Source organism: Mus caroli, unplaced genomic scaffold, assembly GCF_978045245.1.
Source record: "Mus caroli unplaced genomic scaffold, Mus_caroli_1 scaffold_7, whole genome shotgun sequence".
NCBI classification, from domain to species: domain Eukaryota; kingdom Metazoa; phylum Chordata; class Mammalia; order Rodentia; family Muridae; genus Mus; species Mus caroli.
Window position 1 is genome coordinate 110,946,888 of NW_028227262.1, and position 21,448 is coordinate 110,968,335.

The 21,448-nt window shown below is 50.1% G+C and overlaps 1 protein-coding gene across 1 annotated transcript; it reads right to left on the reverse strand.

Moving 5' to 3' along the window:
• Nucleotides 1-3,848: 3,848 nt before the first annotated feature.
• On the reverse strand, nucleotides 3,849-21,204 carry Clec2l (C-type lectin domain family 2 member L). The gene is made up of 5 exons (XM_021165866.2): nucleotides 21,027-21,204; nucleotides 10,975-11,049; nucleotides 7,691-7,857; nucleotides 7,052-7,152; nucleotides 3,849-4,571 (listed from the first exon to the last, which is right to left on the reverse strand). The coding sequence occupies exons 1-5, from the start codon at nucleotides 21,202-21,204 to the stop codon at nucleotides 4,460-4,462; spliced, it is 633 nt and encodes a 210-aa protein (XP_021021525.1). The 3' UTR covers nucleotides 3,849-4,459.
• Nucleotides 21,205-21,448: the final 244 nt, after the last annotated feature.

Below are 21,448 nucleotides of genomic sequence, written 5' to 3' on the forward strand. Positions count from 1 at the left end.
ACTGCTTGTGAGGGGAACGCCTGAGTTTTTCAATTTTTTTATTAGATATTTTCTTCATTTACATTTCAACTGCTATCCCGAAAGTCCCCTATACCCTCCCCATGCCCTGCTCCCCTACCCACCCACTCCCACTTCTTGGCCCTGGCGTTCCCCTGTACTGAGACATATAAAGTTTGCAAGACCAAGGGGCCTCTCTTCCCAATGATGGCCGACCAGGCCATCTTCTGCTACATATGCAGCTAGAGACATGAGCTCTGGGGGTACTGGTTAGTTCATATTGTTGTTCCACCTATAGGGTTGCAGACCCCTTCAGCTCCTTGGGTACTTTCTCTAGCTCCTCCATTGGGGACCCTGAGTTCTATCCAATAGATGATTGTGAGTATCCACTTCTGTATTTGCCAGGCACTGGTATAGCCTCACATGAGACTGCTATATCAGGGTCCTTTTAGCAAAATCTTGCTGGTATGTGCAATAGTGTCTGCGTTTGGTGGCTGATTATGGGATGGATCCCCGGGTGGAAGGCCAGAGGCAGAGGATTATGCTGATGCCTGGAAGTAGCCTCTCTGCGTGGGGGAAAGACAGCCTCTTGGTTTAAGCTGCCACGGGCCACCGAGGAGGCATGGACAGCAGGCTGTGTGGTTGGTCCAAATCAGGTTCAACTCCAGGACCTGTTCTTTATCCCTATGAAATCTGGGAAGTCCCAGGCCCCTGGTGCTTCTATATATTACCTGGGGATAATGTTATATGTGCAGATTGGCCAGACAGCATCCCAAACCCTTCTCACTGTGTCAATCCACTTAAAGTATTGGTTTGTTATTGCTATTGAGAAATCAGTCCCTGGAAGGGAGTTCCTTCTTCAATTTAAAAAAAAAAAAAAAAACTCTAAAAGAAGGGTCACTGAGATGGTTCAGTGGTTAAAGGACACCTGCTGCCAAGCCTGAGAACCTGGGTTTGATCCCAGGCCCCACAGTCCTCTGACTTCCAGAAGCCCAACAAGGCAGATGCGCTCTACACACATGCACTAAAATGCAATCATGGTTTTGAAACATATAAAATAAAATGTGTGGCATTGACTTGGCAGGTGAAAAGAAAAATAAATTGATTTCAAGGCTGTCCAGGTGAGGCTTGAATAAAACTTGGACCAAGATGAAACACTAAAATTCAGCCAAATGACTCCAAGTTCCCAGAGGAGTGACAAGAAAAACATAGTGGGAGTTGGGAGAGGAGGAGCTAGCACTGTCGCCTTGCAACAAAGTTGTGTGTGTGTTGGGGGGGGGGGGTATTTTGTTCTGTTGTTCTTTTATTTTTATTTTTTCTTCTCAGTGAGGCTTGATAGGGGGTGAAATTAACCAAGAATCAGCTGGACATGGTGTTGAATGCCTTTAATCTCAGCACTGCAGAGGCTGAGCACAAGGCCAGCCTGGGCTACATAGTAAGATCTGAGAGGAGGGGCAGTGAGCACAAGTCTATTTGAAAATAAGTAAAGGAAAATTAAATTCAAAATGTGAAGGAATGTGGGAGTAAAAAAGACTCTACCAGGAAAAGAAGGCAGGTGCGACTTACAATCCCAGGACTCAGGAAGCTAAGGCAGGAGGATCACCAAGAGTTCAAGGCCAGCCTGGGCTACATAAGACTGTGGAGAGTTAGCACAGGAAGGAGGAGAAGGTGAGAAAGAGAAAGATTTTTTAAAAGGTTTTAGCAGAAAAATTCAACTGAACGAATGAACTGGGCTCCCCGGACATGTCAGGATTGCAGTATGGCTGCCATTGTGTGTCTTTTCCAGTTCCTTGAAGACTGCACCAATAGGTTAACAGCAAAGCACAGACAGAGTCAACGAGGAAGAAAAAAAGAAAGAAAGAAATTAGGCAGCCCTGAAAACCTGGGAAGGGATTTTGATGGGATGCAGATAATCAAAAGCATATTGCATCTCTGAGGAGATAACATTGCCATGGGAACCTCACCCTGGCACTACAGTTTAGGAATGTCTCCTGTTGTTTGCTTCTGCTCCCAGAACCCTCAGACTGGCTGATAGCTAGAGCCAGGCAGCCTACACACTGCCATCAACAGAACCGAAAGACTCTGCAGAGGATAGGGGACCCCTCAGCATAGCACGCAAAGGAGCAAAGAAGCCCCACCCACCCACCCAAGGCAAGAGAGTCAGAGCCACTGAGGCCTGGCCTCCCCAGCATCTGGATTTCACACCCCAGGGGGATGGATATCAGAACTTCTGTAAGCCAGTGGATTGTCAATGGACATCCCTTTTGTAATTATCCTGCCTCTAGCCTCTTTTACACTAAACAGGGGCCTGGTGGCACATGCCCATCTCTGGGTTCGAGGCCAGCCTGGTCTACAAAGTGAGTTCCAGGATAGCCATGGCTACACAGAGAAACCCTGTCTGGAGGGAAAAACAACAATAAAAATACCGGATGGATAGTAGACAGACAAATGGGGTTTTTACATCCAAAAGGGAGTTTAGGTTTCGCCTTCCATGGGGGCTATGTCAAGGGTGAGGAGGGTTTGTCTCTGCTGCAGAGGTGGCAAGGTGGTTAAGAGCACTGGCTTTCCTCCCAGAGGACCTGGGTTTGATTCTCAGCACCTACACAGTGGCTCACAAGTGTCTGTAGCTTCAGTCCCAGGCAATCTGATTCCCTTGTCTGGCCTCTGCAGGCACTCCATGCACACGATGCTCACACAGACATGCAGGCCAAACACCCATACACACAAAGTCACTCCATCCAAGAGTAAGGACACGCAGAAGCCAGCCGCACTGGTGAGAAGACACGAGGAACCGCATCTGCCTCCACCCAGATGGCAGGTGAAGACCAAGCTTACACTCCGCTAGACAGGCACTGTGGGGGTGAGAACCAGTCATGAGCGATAACGGCCCTTGGTTCAACATGATGAAAAAAAAAAAAAACTTAAAGAGTCCCCAGAAACTTTTTTTTCTCTCTCTACAATATTTTCATAGGGCTCATTGGCTTACGATGAGGATAAGCCAGAAGATGAGGCCACAGAGAGGCAGGATCATGGAAGATGCCAGCCTTATGAACTAGAGGTGTTGAGGAGGAAGGCGTGGTCTCTGACGGGTAAAGGCATCTGCAGGAGACCCAGAGCTCTGCTTTACAAAGGACAGTCTCCACAGGACCTACTCGTACTTAGTACTTAGTACTGTGTATACTTAGGAAAGCCCATGTGATGGAGATACAGACAAGTGAAATTGCCTGTGGACATGAAGAGGTGTTTCCCTGAGGTGGCCCCCCTCCTCAGCAACAGGCATATATAGACCAGCCTCCACCTCAAAGCAAGCCAGCCAGAGGACACTGATGCAGAGGCCACAGAGGAATATTACTTACTGGCTTGCTCTCCATAGCTTGCTCAGCCTGCTTTCTTATAGAACCCAGAACATCTGCCCAGGGATGGCACCATGAGCAATGGGCTGGGCCCTCCCCCATTAATCACTAATTAAGAAAGCTCCCTACAGGCCTGCCTACAGCCCAATCTTATGAAAGCATTTTCTCAGTTGAAGTTCCATCCACTTAGATGACTCTAGTTTGTGTCAAGTTGACATAAGACTAGCCCACACAATAGGTGTGAATAAGCATTTGCCATGTTGAGTCAAATATTAAGAAAGGTACTGAATGGAGTCCACCCTGCACACAGCCACCATTAGCATTAAATGAGGCCTGACTAGGAAATGTCTTTCATTTAGTTGCCTATTTTTTTCATCCTAGGTTCCAACCACAATGTGGCTTGTCACACTGGGATGAGTGCATCTTTCTGGTGGCCCCTCTGCCCCTCTGCTCATCCCCAAGCTGCAACCCTGGAACAAATGCCAGCAGACTCAGAGATGCAGTCATGTCTTTATTCCATTAGTGACTGATAGGACAGCACCACAGCACAGCAGGGGCCCTGCCTGAGGACCCTGGGAAGGCAGGGAGGGCAGAGAGAGCAGCCTCTAGCCCTGGGCTGTTCTCTCCAAGGTGTGGAGGAAGCTGTGCCTGCCTGTCTCACCCAGCAGTCTCAGAGAAGCCACCGGGTCGGGCAGGAGGCTGGGCCAGAAGTCATATAACCCATGTCGCCCCATCTGTCCAGAAGCACCGGGGCTGCAGTGAGGGAGGTTTCCAGGCAGAGCCAAGGAAGGGTGACCCGCTAAGAAGAGCCTGCGTGAGTGTTGTGTATGTGTGTGTACATGTGTGTACACGTGTGTGCTTGTGTGTATGGGGCAAGATGTCTACACTACTTAGCATATGAGATATAACTGCTAGGCCACAGGACCTGCCTGGGGACAAGAGGGACCAGGAACCTTTCGGAGCTCTGGAGCCTGAAAGGGGACAGTGTCAGAGGCCACCCTCCCCACTACTTCCATTCAGAGAGGGTGGTGGCTCCTGTTGGAAGCAAGTTGTGGAACGGACACTGCCCTTGGGCCTGGGCACAGGGGCCACCTTCAGCCTGAGCCACATCACGTATAGGCCATCTTGCTGCACACCCAGGGACGGGTTGTCAGGCACTCCGTTGACACCAGCCTGGTGGGCTCCACAAAGACACACTCCCCCATACCCGAGATAGTGAATCTGTAGTAGAAGAGAAAAGAGCAAGTGCTTGAATGCAGCCCATCACAGGTGCTCCCATGCAGCCCATCACAGGTGCTCCCATGCAGCCCATCACAGGTGCTCCCATGCAGCCCATCACAGGTGCTCCCATGCAGCCCATCACAGGTGCTCCCATGCAGTCCATCACAGGTGCTCCCATGCAGCCCATCACAGGTGCTCCCATGCAGTCCATCACAGGTGCTCCCATGCAGCCCATCACAGGTGCTCCCATGCAGCCCATCACAGGTGCTCCCATGCAGCCCATCACAGGTGCTCCCATGCAGCCCATCACAGGTGCTCTAAGGGCCCTTTGGCCTGTCTCTGCTCCCTCAAGCCATCATGGCAGTATCTTCCTAGACAGACACTGGTGCATCTTTCTGGCTTGGTCCTCCGCTGACTGTGCTCCAGCCATTGGAATTGCTACACACATACACACACACACACACACACACACACACACACACACACACTGATACTCCCTGTCTTCTGTGCCCTGTTTCTATCCTTCTGGGATCCGCTCTAAGGTACCTAGTTCAGAGCCACCCTCTACCCACCTTACCTCCCCCAGAACCCTGTTTGCACCAAGGGGCACCTTACAGTGTCCCTTGAGGCTGTGTGTGTCCCTACCGGTCCCCAATGCAGCCAGCTTCTAAACAGGGTGCAGGCTCTGTACCCTACTCATGTAGGCACTCTGACAGCACAGTGTCAGGAAACACAGGCTAAATTAAGTCATCCTCGCAGGGAGTGACAAACCAGCCCTAGTAATGGGGTCACACTGGAAGAAAGGGGCCGCACGGCTTACAATTCATCAAACCACACACAGCCCTGGGAGCACAACATAGAAACTGCACTGCTGACCCAGTCTGCTGCCTGGGAGCTCAGAGGGTGTTGACCCAAGTGCAAGGTCCCTGCCCAGTGGTCAGCCCTGGAGAGACCCTAGACTCCAGAACTCTCTGGAACACTAACAGCAGAAAGTTTCCAGAAAGGCAAAAGAAAGATTCTTGGGGCTGGTGAGATGGCTCAGCGGGTAAGAACACTGACTGCTCTTCAGAAGGTCCTGAGTTCAAATCCCAGCAACCACATGGTGACTCACAACCACCAGTAATAAGACCTGACACCCTCTTCTGGTGTGTCTGAAGTCAGCTACACCATACTTATGTATAATTATAAATAAATTTGGGCCGGAGTGAGAAGGACTGAGCTAGCAGAGTTGACCAGAACTAGCTGGGCCAACTGGAGCGAGTAGAGGTCCCAAAAATTCAATTACCAACAACCACATGAAGGCTCACAACCATCTGTAAAGCTACAGTGTACTCACATACATAAAATAAATAAATCTTTAAGAAAGGAAGGAAGGAAGGAAGGAAGGAAGGAAGGAAGGAAGGAAGGAAAGAAAGAAAGAAAGGAAGGAAGAAAAGAAAGAAAGAAAGAAAGATAGATAGATAGAAAGAAAGAAAGAAAGGAAAGAAAGAGAAAGAGAGAGATTGAGAAGAAAGAAAGAAAGAAAGAAAGAAAGAAAGAAAGAAAGAAAGAAAGAAAGAAAGAAAGAAAGAAAGAAAGAGAAAGAGAGGAAGGAAGGAAGGAAGGAAGGAAGGAAGGAAGGAAGGAAGGTAGGTAGGTTGGTTCTTCCAAGGTCTAGGCTGAGAGAAAGGAAAAGACACGGAGGGGTTAAGGGGGTGGTGCCCCAAGCACTGGGGTGCCAGGAAAAGCGACAGGAAGGGGAGCCGGCTGAGACTAGCCTTGATGGGCCACATTCATCACCAGCCCTGCTCCAGGGCCTTCTCACTTCAGCTCCTGGGAATACTCATCCCACCACCCACAAGTTGGCAGCTATGCTTCTTCCAAGCTGGCATCCTAGGGCACACTGGTCCCTAGAGTCTGGACTAGAAGCTGAAGTTTCCCAGAAGTGACCTGCCTGTCCTTAAACCTACCCAGCCACTCCCACACACCTACACTACCATCCTCCCACTGCCCAAGACCATGGCCACACCACTTGGGCAATACAGACACAGTGCACCCAACACCTCCCTCGGGGCACTGCACCAGAAGATGCTATCACAGTGGGCAGTTGGCAACCATGGACAACCAGTCAGCAACTGCGTTCAGAGCTGTTTTCCATAGCACAGTACAATCTGGGCTCAATACCTACAGAAGCCACACCTTCCATCATCCCTTGCAACCAGGTATGGACACGTGACTAAGTTCTGGCCAATAGGAGTGGCATAGATGGGGTAATCACAGATAGAGGGAGTCTGCACCCCTCACTGTGAAGCTCTGTGTACAGCAAAGCCACGGAACCAGGGTGGACTTAGGGGATGATCAAGCCCCAGACCCCTACTTTACCCTAGAGACTGGGAATCTCTAGCTAGCACAAAGCCGTGTGTCTCTCTCTGAGAAGGGCCTCGAGGGCTTACACCTTCCCTAGCTAAGCTCATCTCTCTCCCAGGAAATGGAGCGCTCACGTGTCTGGGTCAAACGGGTCCCCATTGACCCAGTGGAAGTCGTCCCCAACTCTGCGCAGGCCGATCCAGGGCTCCCTCCGTGTGAACTTGAACATAAATTCCTACAAAAGGAAAGAGAGAAACCCGGGCATGGGGTGCAGTTTTGTCACTGGGGCATGACCCAAGCCAAGGCTTGGACTGGGAGGGATGGAGAGGGTGTGTCGCTTTGATGGACGGATGAGCATCCTGGACCTCACGCTGCTAGAGTGAGACTGGAACAGCTTCCAAAGCCTGCCATGGATGTACACAACAGCCTGAAAAGGGTCCCATCCTCCAGCCTGCCTTGGCTGAAAGCTGGGAGTTCAGGGGTGGCCCGCTGAATACACTAGATTTCTGGCCAAATCTCACCCCTGGTAGGTTATTCCCACCTCTACTTCTGGATTCGCCCTCTTCAGACTGAATTGGCTCAGCCAGCCAGCCTTGCATGATGGCCTGGGGGGGTTGAGTGTTCAGACCCAGGGGATTCACCTATATACCCATGGCTGTGAGGTGGCTAAGTGACTGCAGACAGGCACACAGCGGGTCATTTTACTTGGGCGTGGGTGTCCCATTAGAGTCAGTCGTGGACCTGAGGGTCCCTGCGTCTGACCACGTGCTCACCAGTTCCTTCTGGCTTTGGATCACCGCCAGCGCCGCCTCGTGTGTATGGCAGTACTGCCTTCCGGTATTCCAGTCCCTAGGCTCCTCCGAGAAGTAGTAGCATTTCCTTCCGTAGAGCAGCCAGTCCTCCGGGCAGGGTGTCTCACACTTGATGCAGCCCTTGGAAGCTTGGAGAAGGGGAAGCAGGCTGAGGTCCGTGAGAGTGCCTGCCCGCCACCCTGTTCCCAGCATGCCCCAGTCCTTTTCCCACAGCTCTCTCCATCTCTCTGGACCTCAACGCCCTTCAGAGACACTGTTGATGCCTCTATGCCTCAGGAAGGGCTCCAGATGAAACGGACAAGAAGGGGGGCCCTAAGGAAGCTGACCAGTGTGTCACCATGGGAAACGGTACAGGGGCAAACACAAGGTAAGATCACTCCTAACCCAAAAAACCCTGATCAGGAACGGACCTGAAAGCCAGAGTAGGACCTGGCAGGACTGCATGCCACTCCCATAAGCAGGCTCCCACTCGCCAGGTATCTCTATAACCCTGCTTATCACTGAACTTCTGGGAAATTCCTTTTACAATTTGAGTCCTGAGCCAGGGAGATAGCTCAGTGACTAAAGACCCTCCAACCTAACTACCTGAGCCACATCCCTGGGACCACAAAGGGAGAGAACGAACTGCAAATTGTACCCTGAATTCTACACCCGTAACCCCACCACTAAATGTGTGTGTGTGTGTGTGTGTGTGTGTGTGTGTGTGTGTATTTCAATTGGGGGATAGAGAGATGGCCTGAGGTTAAGAGCGCTTGCTGTCCTTCCAAACAATTTGGGTTCAATTCCCAGCACTTACATAGCAGCTCAAACCTGTCTGCAACTCCAGTTCTAGGGACCCCATGTCATCTTCAGGCACACAGATACACTCAGAGACATACACATACAGACATGCACATAGACATATACACAGGCACACTCACACACATACATACACACACAGGTATATTGTAAATATACACACACACAGGCATTCACATACAGACACTCACTTACAAACACAGACCCAGAAAGACATACACACAGACACACTCATATACACACAGACATAAATGCACACATACACATGCATACATACATATACACAGAGACACACATACAGACACACACAGACACACATAGACATACATACAGACACACACAGACATATACATATACAGAGACATACACATGCATACATACATACACACAGAGACATACATACAGACACACACAGACGCACATAAACATACAGACAGACACACACAGACGCACATAGACATACAGACAGACACACACAGACACACATAGACATACAGACAGACACACTCACACACAGACATACACATACACAGACATAGATACACTCAGATATGCTCACACACACAGACATACACACTTGCGTGTATATACACAGCCATATATACAGACACACTCACATGGACACAAACATACACACACAGACATACACAAAGGCATATTCATATGCACACATACAGACACACACACACACACACACCCTTGTCTGTCTGTCTCCGGAAGACCATACCAAATGTTCATCAATCTTCCAAGACCTGTCTCTTGGTCTCTTTAGCCCTGGCTGGCCAGGACCTCACCATGCAAACCCAGCTGGCCTCAAAATCACAGAGATCTGCTTGCCTCTGCCTTCTAAGTTCAGGGATTAAAAGCAAGAGCCACAATGTTTGGCTCATTAGAAGTTTTGAAGGTAAGTTTTAGATTTGGATTTTGACACTCTCAGGTAGCCAAAGCTGACTTCAAATTCTCTAAGGCTGACCGTGAACTCCCGATCACCCCACATATCCATCTCTAGTCCTACGGTAACAGGTGTGTGCCACTATGCAGGCCTTAAAGGTAAATTTTAACCTTGTTTGTTTTCTCCATCCATTGTCTGTATGGAGTTGTGCTAACTTCAAATTCCATGAACATGTGTTTGGTTATTTCTTCATACAAATCAATAATTAAAATACTGAGTAAGATAGGGCCGAGAATACACTATATTACCTAAGGAGTTACACTGTCCTGGGGACCTGCAGCCCCATGGACACAGACTCCCTACTGGACACTCTCTAGACACACCTACTCACTGACACAGGTCCACTTGGGAGTACTGGCTGTGATGCGGCTGCCTCCCTGGGTTCTCCTGAGACACAGCTGAGGCTTGCTAGAACCGAAACAGCACACATCCCCTGACCTCCTGACCCAAGCCAAGAACAAAAGAAAAGTAATTCCTCTTGTAGCCTTATTCTAGGCGAAGTCGATCTGGTCCAGTAACTAGGCCCAGGCCCTCTGCTTATCAAACAAGCTGGACGAGGGAGATCGTGATAGACACTGATAGTGTCAGTGGAGTTCCACTGTTTTAATGAGGCTACCTGCTCCTGCTCTAACTGCTTTCTAAAGACCGAAGAGCCTGGTGAGATGGCTCAGCGGTTAAAAGCACAGGCTGCTCTTGTTGAGAACCTGAGTTTGGTTCCCAGCACCACATCAGCAGATAAAATAATAAAAATAAAATCCTTAAAGGTTGAAGACAAGGAGAATGTGGGTGTAGTTCAGTTGATAGGCGCTTGCCCAGCATGCACAGGGCCTTGAGTTCGATCCCCAGCAATCCATAAGCCGGGTGTGGTGGCATTCCATTCAGAGCCTCCAATGTCCCGCTTGCTTCTGGAGTCCAGTACCAGGCAGCCCTCCATGCTTGCAAGCCTTTCCCCTTTAAAATGTTCCCTGTGTAGCCACCAGCGTATTCCCCTCCAAGACATGCCCTTTGGCATAAGGGTGGCTTTGAGCTGAACACAACTGAGAGTCAGCACACATGGGGAAGCCCCCTTCCCTCCCACCCATTCCCTATCTGCCCACCTCCCCTTGCCACAACAACAGCACTTAGTCTAAGATCTTATATGTAGCAAAGCTCAATAAGTATTTGTTAAATAAATGTGACATTTAAAGTCTCATATCTCCAAATTATCACCTCCAAGAGGCACTAGCTGCTTAGCTCCTCATGCCCACAGCACTTACGAACTAATTCCTTGGTACCTCTGCTTCCTGTGTGGATGGTGAAGGGGATGTGGACAGTCCACATGGAACTGTATTGCTTTAGACTACAATTATATTATTAACCTGACACCCAATTTCTAATTTACTATCCCCCATACACCCCCAAATTCCTGGTATGTGGGGGAATTTACCTAGCTAGACACAGGGGGACTAGGTGTGCAGAAACCACACTGCTGACACACTGTGACATGCACACTCACCCAGGATGCTCATCACCACCAGAATGGCAAACAGGAGGACTGCAATGGCTCCTAGCAGAAGGCGTGTGGTAGTATCTAAGGAGAAGACAAACTTGTCAGTGTCGGCTGCCACCCAGTTGCCGGGTCCTAACAGCAAGAGCCTTATGTGGTGGTGAAGTAGAAAATCAAGGGTTCTTTGGAAAGTCGTTTGGATGGTGTTTTTGCTGGGGCAAACACGTGGAGGGATGTTTAAAGTGGACACAGGTGAAAGGCTAAGGCAGACTCGTGAAGGAACCTTTCACTGAAGCAGACACAGGAGAGAGGATGTTCTGCTAAAGCAAGCACGTGAAAGGACACGTGATGAAGGATTCTTTGCTAACAACAGGCATGTATTGGTCCGCCTTGCATTGCGTAGTTGAGCTGCCTAATGCAATTGATGCCATAGAGAGAAATGGACCATAAAACGTCTAGTGCTGTGCTGCAGTTTGTTGTTGCTTCCAACGATTCGGGCTGATTGGATGCACGTGTGGAGGCAAGACATGTGCTGACGCAAAGCACTGGAGGTCACTGGTGTTTGGAGGGCATAAATAGGACTCCAATGAGCAATGGAGACAGAGCTTGGCCTGCTGTTACAGCTAACTGTGCAATGCTTGTGGCTCTCACATCTTCACTGATCTCCACTTCTTTGAGAGAGGCACAGCTGAGAACTTCTCCTGGCATTCTTCCTGGTCCCTCCTGATTACTAGAGCCAAGGATGAGGCCTGGCTGTCGCTTTTGGGTCGTGTCACCACTGCTCCTAATGGGACTCTATTAAACTAGATTGCTGGTGCATCTGTGAGGTGTTTGAGCTGCGACTGCCTGCTGACCTGTGAAGTGAACTGCTGATTTCCCAGACACCACAGATGAGTTACCCCAAAGAACCTTTCTAAACAGGTCCACTTCCCCCACTACCTCTGGGGGATGGGCTACAGGGAGGTTAAAACGCTGAAGAACTATCATTAAAAATAGGATTTGAAAAAAATTAGTGGAACTGAGCACGGGCTGGAATCAGCCCTCAGGGTGACTGTGATGATGCCTGGATTTGAGAGCCACAATTCTGGACCATGACCCCAGGTCTGTCATCCCTCCTGCCCCAGCCTTCTTCCATGGCAGTCACAGCTTTCTGACCTAGATGCTCGTTAGCCCTATGACAGGATCCCTGCTCCCCAGGCCCTCCTCCTCCACACAGACCTCCTGACATCCCACCTGCCCTACGTGCCTGCCACCCACCCACACCTCCAAGCTCTCCTTATCTACTTTTATTTCCACTTTCCACTTAACAGTTTTATCTTTTTCTTTTTTTTTTTTTTTTTTGAGACGGGGTTTCTCTATGGAGTCCTAGTTGTCCTAGAACTTACTCTGTGGACCAGGGTGGCCTTGAACTCATAAGGATCCGCCTTCCTCTGCCACCCAAAGACTAGGATTAAAGGTATATGCTGCCACGGACTGACCTAACATTTTTTATCTTAATAAAGGAAGCCTTTTAGAACTAAAACATAGGGTCTTTGGGGGGGTGTTTGTTTGTTTGTTTTGTTTTGTTTTGTTTTGAGACAGGCTTTCTCTGTATAGCCCTGGCTGTCCTGGAACTCACTATGTAGACCAGGCTGGCCCACGGTATTATGATATGTAGATTTGCATTGTGGTATGTATCTTGTGATCATTGAATTCGCCATTTTAACCATTTTAAGTGCTCAATGAATAGCATTAAGTAGCCAGGCTATCCCCGCTATTGTTTGCAAGCCTTTCACCTCTGTAAGCAAAGGTTCCATACCCACTAAACAGTAACTCCCCTGCCCATGTCCTCTGCTCTGTCCCTACCCATTTGCCTGTCCTGCTGATGTCACGAGTGTAATCTGACATTTCTTCTTTGGTACCAGGCCCACTTCACTTAGCATGTCTTCAAGTCTTATCCATGCTGTCGCATGTAACAGAACCGCACTCCTTTCTGTGGTTCATTATCTCATTATATGGTCTATCTGCAACGGTCAGCTTTAACATGACACGGGCTAGATCGCCTGGGGAGAGCGTTTCAGTGAGGGGTTGTCTAGATCCAGTTGGGCATGTCTGTGGGGGATTGCCTTGACTGTGCTCATCACTGGGAGAAGAGCCATTGCCCTGTGGGTGGCACTCTTCCCTGCTTCCGGCCCTGCTTCAATCATACAGGAGTGGAGAGGGTACGCTAAGCAGTAAACATGCATGCATCTATTTCTCTCTGCCCTTGACTGTGGATGTGATCAGCTGCTTCCCTGCTATGAGGCACTAGAGCCTGAGCCGTGAGCTAAAATAGATTTTTCACCAGGAGTTATGGCAGACTTGCCTGTCTCTCTCTCTCTCTCTCTCTCTCTCTCTCTCTCTCTCTCTCTCTCTCTCTCTCTCTCTCTCTCTCTCTCTTTGTGCATATGTGTGTGTGTGAGAGTGTGTGTGTGTGTGTGTGTGTAGTTAGTAACTGCAGGGGCCAGAAGACGGTGAATAACATACATGGTGGACAAATCTGTTGGAGCCCTGGCTTCCAGTTCTTTGGGAGTACAGGCCTATGAGCAGAACTGCTGCATAGTAATTCTGTATAAAGATTTGAGGAATCACCAAACTGTTTGCCACAGTGATTGCAACATTTTACATTTCTGTACTGGCTAGTTTTGTATCAACTTGACACAGCTGGAGTTATCACAGAGAAAGGAGCTTCAGTTGAGGAAATAAGGCATTTCCTCAATTAGTGATCAAGGGGGAAAGGCCCCTTATGGGTGGGACCCTCTCTGGGCTGGTAGTCTTGGGTTCTATAAGAGAGCTGGCCAGTAAAGGACATCCCTCCATGGCCTCTGCAGTAGCTTCCTGACCTGCTTGAGTTCCAGTCCTGACTTCCTTGGTGATGAACAGCAGTATGGAAGTGTAAGCTGAATAAACCCTTTCCTCCCCAACTTGCTTCTTGGTCATGATGTTTGTGCAGGAATAGAAACCCTAAGACAATTTCTATCAGCAATACTGCAGGGGTGCAGTTTTCCCATGTGCTAGCTGGCACCCACTGGTTTCCCTTTTCTCATTATTGTCTACTTATTGTCACAGTTATTCTCATTATTGTCTACTTATTGTCACAGTTATCTGCAAAGTACTTGGAGGTGTGGGTGCCTCTTCTAAACTCTTTGGCTTGGCATTTTCTACTGTCTTGACCATTAAATGTACAGATACATTGGTGGGCCTCACATTGGTGCTTATGAATCAGCATATGAATATAGGGAGGAAATTGCATTCAATCCAAAGCAACTGTCTCGAAGATGTGGCATCTGGACCCTTCTGACCTGCTCTGGTCTGACAGGTCGCCAGCTGCCAGCCTGCCTGGAGTCTCCCTGAACCAGTGGCCTGAGAGTTTCTCTACCAGATTCTGTGTTGGTTTCTTCTTCTTCCTCTCCCATGTCTGCTCTTTTGTAGTTTGCTCCTTCATCTTGATAAAGCATATATCTCAGTGCCTGCCCCCAGAGGAAGTACAACAGGGGCAGAGAGATGACTGTGTTGTGAAGGGTGTGAACTATTCTTACAGAAGACTTGAACTCAGTTTCAGCACCCAAGTCAGGTGACTCACAGCCACCAGTAACTCCAGATCCAGATCCAACTCCCTCTTCTGGCCTCTGCAGATACTGCATGCACGTGTGTGTGTGTGTGTGTGTGTGTGTGTGTGTGTGTGTGTGTGTGCGTGTGCGCGCGCGCACGCGCGCGCACGCACACACACACCATAACTCCAAACAAATTTTATGAATCCCCATGATGAATAGTACCCTGGGCTAAGTATTATAGATTGGAAATTATTCTTCAGAACTTTGACACAAACACTTCTTTTGGGAGGCCTAGTTCTCTGTTCTCATCATGAGACATTTTTTTTTTTTTTTTTTTGGTTTTTCGAGACAGGGTTTTTCTGTGTAGCCCTGGCTGTCCTGGCACTCACTTTGTAGACCAGGCTGGCCTCGAACTCAGAAATCCGCCTGCCTCTGCCTCCCGAGTGCTGGGATTAAAGGCGTGCGCCACCACGCCCGGCTATCATGAGACATTTTTTTTCAACCTCTTAATTTGCTTCTATTTTGCATGTCACAGTTGTTGGTCATAGATATTTCTGCCTACTTGTGGGCAACTGATAGTCCCCTTCAACCTGGACATTCATATCCTTCAATGCCAGAAAGAAAAAATGAATTATATTATTGATTATTTCTTCTCTTTCATTCTCCGATTTCCTTCTGAAAGTCTGTCTTCAAATGTTTGAGACCTTGGATTGGTCTTTCTCTTTCTTTTTTCCCTCCTCTTCTTCCTCCTCTTCTTCCCTTCTTTCCCCCTCCCTCCTTCTTGTCTCTTTACCTCTTTGGTTTATTCCTGGGAAGATTTCTTCAGTTCTACCCTCTTACCAGGATTTTCTTTTCTGTAAGATAATTTAAGGCGTCTGGGGTTCACTCTAGCTGTGCCATGGCTGTCCTCTCTTAAAGCAATCTGTTCTTGTTGTAATGGCATAGTGCTTTTTTTCTGCAGATACTACTGAGACTTATTTGACAAGAAGAGAGGGAAGAATGTCTGTCCTCCCCCACAGAGTCTGAGCTTCTTTCAAAATGCTTATTCTGATTCCTGGAGGTGCTTGTATTGTTCATACTAAGGCAGGGGGACTAAGGGATTCACTGCAGCCTGAGTCCACTGTGGGAGCACAGCAGAGGTCGGCACTAAGCTCCTCTGGGGCCTATGCTGGGTTCCTCTAGGCTTTCCCTGGGCTGCCCAGGGATCTGTGCTGGGGTCCTCTGCACGCTACACTGGGCTATATCAGGATCCAACAGTACTTTCCTCCAGGGGCCTACACTTATTTCTTCCAGAAATCGACCAATGGGGTCCTCACTAGGATCTTCTAGGGGGCTAAAATGGATTCAGCTTGACACCTATTTGGGGCTCTACCAGGGTTTACACTGTATTCCTCCTATGCTGGGACCCACTAGAGGCTTCTCCAAGAGTCTTCATTAAGCTCCTCCAGGGATCTATACTCAATTCCATTAGGAGCCTATGCTGGGCTCCATTGGAAGTCTACACTGGGTTTCTCCAGACTATGCTGGGTTCCTCTCAGGGACTAAGTCACATCTCTCAGGGGGTCTATGCTGAGTTCTGCTGGGGTCTACACTAGGTTCCTTCAGGGGAGTACACTGACTTCTTCCAGGGGTCTATGCTAGGGTTCTCCGCTAGGATTCTTCAGGGGTCTATGCTGGAGTCTGCACTGGATTCCTTGAGTGGTCTACACTGGTTTCCTGTAGGGTCCAACCTGAGCTACAGCCAGAAACTTTGGCTGTGTACACTGGGAGTCTGGGTGGGTGGCTTCAGGCAGTGCGAGGGCAGAGGCTCCTAGAACCGGGAGTTCTGGCTCAGTGCTATGCTGTCCTCAGAGTAGACTCAGCCCAGTCCTTGACTCCTAGAACTACGCAACGCCACAGTGGAGAGCACAGGGCTACGCATGCCTCCTCCTCACCTTTCAAACCCGTGTACCGAGGACGTACAGTGTGTGAGTTATGTACTGAGGACAAGGACACAGCATCTGAAACCACGTCCCAGGCTTCTCTGCTCCATTCGGGGTATGGACACATAACGAAGTTACCAAGCATCTATTCTGTTTCACATTCTTCATCTCAGAATAAACCTCTCAGGTTTTTATGAGGTATCAATGTCCACAAGGCCTTCCCTATCTGCGAGGCCATATCGGCACACTCAACCAACTCCAGATCAAGATGAGTAAAACGTGCATCAGTACTGAGCACGTACAGACTTTCACATCATGTTGCTCTTCCTTCAACAGTACAGAATGGCAGCTAAGGAGCATTTACATTATGTTTGATATTAGAGTGAGTCTAGAGACCTCGAAGCATATAAGATGTGAGCAGATTCCATGCAAATATGCCATTTAGACTCAAGCACTTGAGTATTCTTGGGTTTTGGGGTCTGATGACGGTTCCAAGTCCTGGTGACCTGTAGCTGCTGAGGGAGGAGGTACGTCTCTGACATGGTGAGTTCTATGCACCACCACTGTGACCACCAGCCTTAAGCTCCTTTGTATTAGAACTGTCTCGAGTTCCTTTGGGTTCCTAAAGTAGGGCTCAGCCATCACTTGGCACAGTTCAGACTGAAACTCAAAATACCACACTGAATGCAGTGTCCTCAAATAGCCTTACAATTCATGTGGGTTGCAGGAACTCAGTAGAAAAGGAGGGTCCGTACATGAATACCCACTGTCACCACAACTGAAGAGCCTCCTCTCTCTCTGTGGGGACACTTCCTCTCAACACTGCAATGTGGGCAGAAGGACAGCCTAGGGCTCCAGACACGGTTCACTGCCGGCCTCCCCGAAGCCTGGGGTAGGCAGTTGGAGTCATTGTGATGCCTGTTTCCCAAGACCACATAACTTAAGTGCCATCACCTGGGTGGCTTCAGAAATAAGGTGTCCCCTCATAGTTATAAGAACCAGAAGTGCAAACATGGAGCAGAACCATGCTGCCTTTGAAGCCTCAGGGGAGCCTTGCTTGAGTCATCCTGCCTCTGCTGCTTTGCTGAATGCCCATGGCCTTATCACTTCATCCATCCCTAGCATGTGTCCTTCTAGGCTATGTCTGTGATTGTCTAAGGACGCCAGTTCATACTGGATCGGGCCCACTGATTCCATTCTGGCTTCCTCTTAATTAAGCATGCCAGCAGAGCCACAGTTCCACCCGAGGGCACATTCTGTGGTTCTAGGAGTTAGGTCCCACCAGGGCTCCTGTGGTGTGAATATAGTTCTACTTTTCATAAGCGTCTAACTGGATAATCATCCCAGTGTGCAGTGGCCCACCTATATGATCTGTATAATCTAGGGTTTACAGGTTCAGACTATCTGGGCTTCTAAATGCATTAGTATTAGAAGACTGGAAAACATGGGCTCTTCATGCCAGATAGATCCCACCCCACCCCCCTCTGCCCACATCCTAAAAAAGACCCATAGCTGACGTCTAAACCATCTGGGACACAGCCTGCCCAGTGTAATCCTGCCTATTTAAAAATGTTCAGATGTGGAGCTTGGTAATTTTTTAAATTTTAGGTAGCTTTTGCCAAATGCATGAGTATGGTTTTGATCAGGAAGTTGTGGGTTTGTGCCCTAATAAAAAAAAACTTTCAACATTAAAAATTCAGAATTGGTGACCACTGAGAAATCTATACAGCCTGAGGTATGCAGAGTCACTCTGTCCCCTCTCTTACCCAGAACACTGTGCCCCACTCTCAGTTCCAAAGCTAGAAATAGCCCTATCTTGAATCACCTTGAGAGTTTTCAGACCCCAGAAGAGCACTCTGGGTCAGTTTTATCAGCCTTCGCTGGGTTTGGAAGGGACAGACTCACAGCCTTCCCCAGGTCAACCTGTCTGGTTTCTGTTTACAGCGCTAACTGTTCGCTGAGGATGGCCCTCTGGACCCCAGTCTTTAGACTGATGCTCTCCTCGAGCTGTGAGGAGGGAAGCATGGCAGACTCTTCAGAGAGGGCAAGAGAGGAGAGCTGTGTGCTCAGAAAGTGCAATTAGAGTCTCTCCAGTTAGCCCCTCTGAGCCCAGTGTCCTTGGTCACACAGGAAGGGAGACAAGCTTTGCCTAGCAGAGGGAAGCAAATCCCTTGGCGGTTTCAAGTGTTAGTGGCGGGCGTGTCCTTGAGTGAGATACTCAACGCCCTCACTCTGCACATCCTCTCCAAGGCTGATCCACTCACTAAGGGTGGAGAGGAGAGTCAAGGTGTAACCAAGCCCATACCCTGCCCCATAAGGTGGGGCCTCAGCTGCATGGGGCAAGGATGAAGGGGCAGCTGCCTCCGGGGGCTCAGCTATATCATTTCAGAAGTTTTTCCAGCTTTCTGTCAAGATAGGGGCCAGACTAAGCAGAAGCTGCAAGCCCACTGGGCTCCCAGGACCACCTGTGAACTGAAGTGAGGGCTCAAAGGACTCAAGTCAAAGGACCCCATCCAAGAGGCTGGTCATCCTTGCTCCCTGGACTCCTCCCTCACCCAGGCTGTCGGGTTCTATGTTCAGGGAGCTGGGAAAGGAGCCACCACAACTGAGCCTACACTCCAGACCTTTCTCTGATTAGCACTGTGAGGTGGAAATCTTGCCATGGTTCACAGACGAGAAAGGTGGGGCGTAAATAAGTGAAGCCTACCAGCTGGGACAGTAGCTCATGTTGACCATCTCTCTGCACCTCACCAGACTATTCTAGGATCTCTGTGAGGGCTGGATATGTCCAGGGCCTAAGATGGTGTCTTAGCACCATAGAAAGAACAAGCCAGCTTAAGGTCCCATATGGTGGCAGCCACTGATGAGAACAAGCCCCACGCTCCTGACTCTCCTCTTTGAATGGAGGTAGGGCACCAAGAGAACTACAAGGTCCTGTAGAACATTCATCAGGCCAAGACACCAAGCACCCGAGAGCCATGGTGGGGGGGTCAGAGGGGGGGAGGGGGCTCTTATGTGCACCAGAGACCAAAAGAAGAGCAATGGCGATATCAGTGCTATCAGTGGTGCTAGTTCAGAGGACACAAGGCTGCACTACAAGAAGATGCCAAGAAGGGTTATGTGCTGGACCACCACAGAGAGAGGCTTGCTTTCCTCCATCCCAGTGTGTGACCAGTGAACAGGCAGGGTCAGTCAGCCACACTGGCAGTAGGAAGGACAAGAGTCAATATATTCAGGGCCAGAGATAAAGCCAGAGCCAGCCAGCCACGCTTCCCTGAAATAGCCCTACCCAGCGGGGTTAAGGGTAAAAGTTAGTAGAGCTGACCCTTTCAAATACCCCCCCCCCAAAAATGAAGAAACACAGACTAGGGAGGGAGTGACATAAGAAATACCATTGGTAGGAGGCAAGCTTAGGTCCCTGGGAAAACCCAACCACTAACCAGAAACACGCATCCCAGAAGGGCTGGTTGGCCTTTAAGCCCACCCAAGCTTCTGGTGGTCCTTTGTAATATCTTGCATCCGGGGAAACTGTGTCCTCGCCTCCATGGTTCCTACCCACTATTAGGCTTCCTTAGAGTCTGCCCCATCGCCTATCTGGGCACAGGTGGCCTTGTCCCTTCCAGGCCACCACCCACCTTCCTCACTGAGGAGCCTTCCACAACAGGTCCTCCCCATGGAGATCTGCTGACTTAACCCCTTGGCAGTGCCTTCGAACAAACAAACAACAAACTTCTGTAGCCTGGCCTGGGTGGTCCCTCAGATCTCTCGCTCATATTCTCTCTCCCCGTCCATCCCTCTTTTCTCATGCCCTCATCAGCACCCAGCACCCTAGGGTTCAGTTATCCACAAGGGATTGGCTAATTCCAGCCACCTCCTGTCTGTTCCACACCCCCAAAAGATCACCTACTCTGAGATGCCCTCCTCTGACTCAGCCCCTAGTTAACGCTACCCAGTTCCTACTAGGTAGAAGCTTGAGAAGTACCTGGAAGATGACCCTCCCTGTGTCCAACGCCTGCATCTCCCGAGCAACACTCACCACTCGCTGGCCGCCAACCCAAGTTTCCTAAATGAGTTTGTGAACTGAATGAAGTCTCTTCGCTCAGTGTCTTCTAGATAGCCTGAGGTCGCTCCCTGAGCCAGTATAACAAGAAGGAATTGGTGGCATCCCAGAATGGCTAGGAAAGTCCTCTGGGGTTTCCTCTCCATCAACCCCATCACTAGCAGGGCGCCCCCAAGGTGCAGGGAATCAAAGCTTTTGCTTTTATGAAGCACTAAATGTTTTCTCTACTAGAGATTCAGGCCGCCACGAAGGTGCTTCACTTTCGGACCCAACTAAGGTTTGGAGCATGAAGCTTGCTCCAAGGTCAAAGAGGGATTTGGCAGCAAAGATTTGTCAAAACAATGACCTGAGGTGGTCCCCAGGGACCCCTTTCCCCTCCCATAGTGACATCTGCCTGCCCTGATACTAACGAATCCCCCAGATCCATTGCTCTGCGAGCTGTCAAGGTGACTGGCTATTTCCTGGGTCTTGACTCGGGGACCGGGGGATGGAAGGCTGAGCGCTTACCCTCCAAGGCCGCCTTCCAGCTGGTGCTGCCCTCGTAGCCCGACCCGGATCGCCTCAGCAGCCCCTCTGGGCGGGCCTCTGCCTCCGCTGGAGAGCGCGGCCTGGGCGCAGCGGGCGCGGGACGAGCTGCGGGGGGCGGCGGGCGGGCGCGCGCGGGGGGCTCCCGGGCCGGCTCCATGCCGCGACGCGCGCGCGCTCCTGCACCGGGCAGCGGAGCCCGGCCCCACGCGCACTCCGCGCTGCGCGCGCCCCGCGGGCCGCCCGGGCCGGCTCGGTACTCCGGGACCGCGGCGTCCGCAAGCCCGGGCTGAGCCCGGCTCCCCGCGCCGGAGACGCTCAGGTCCCCGCCGTGCGCGCCGCAGCCTGCGCGCCGAGCCCCGCGCGGGGGAGGAGCCCGGGCTGCGAGGGAGCCGCGACCGCGG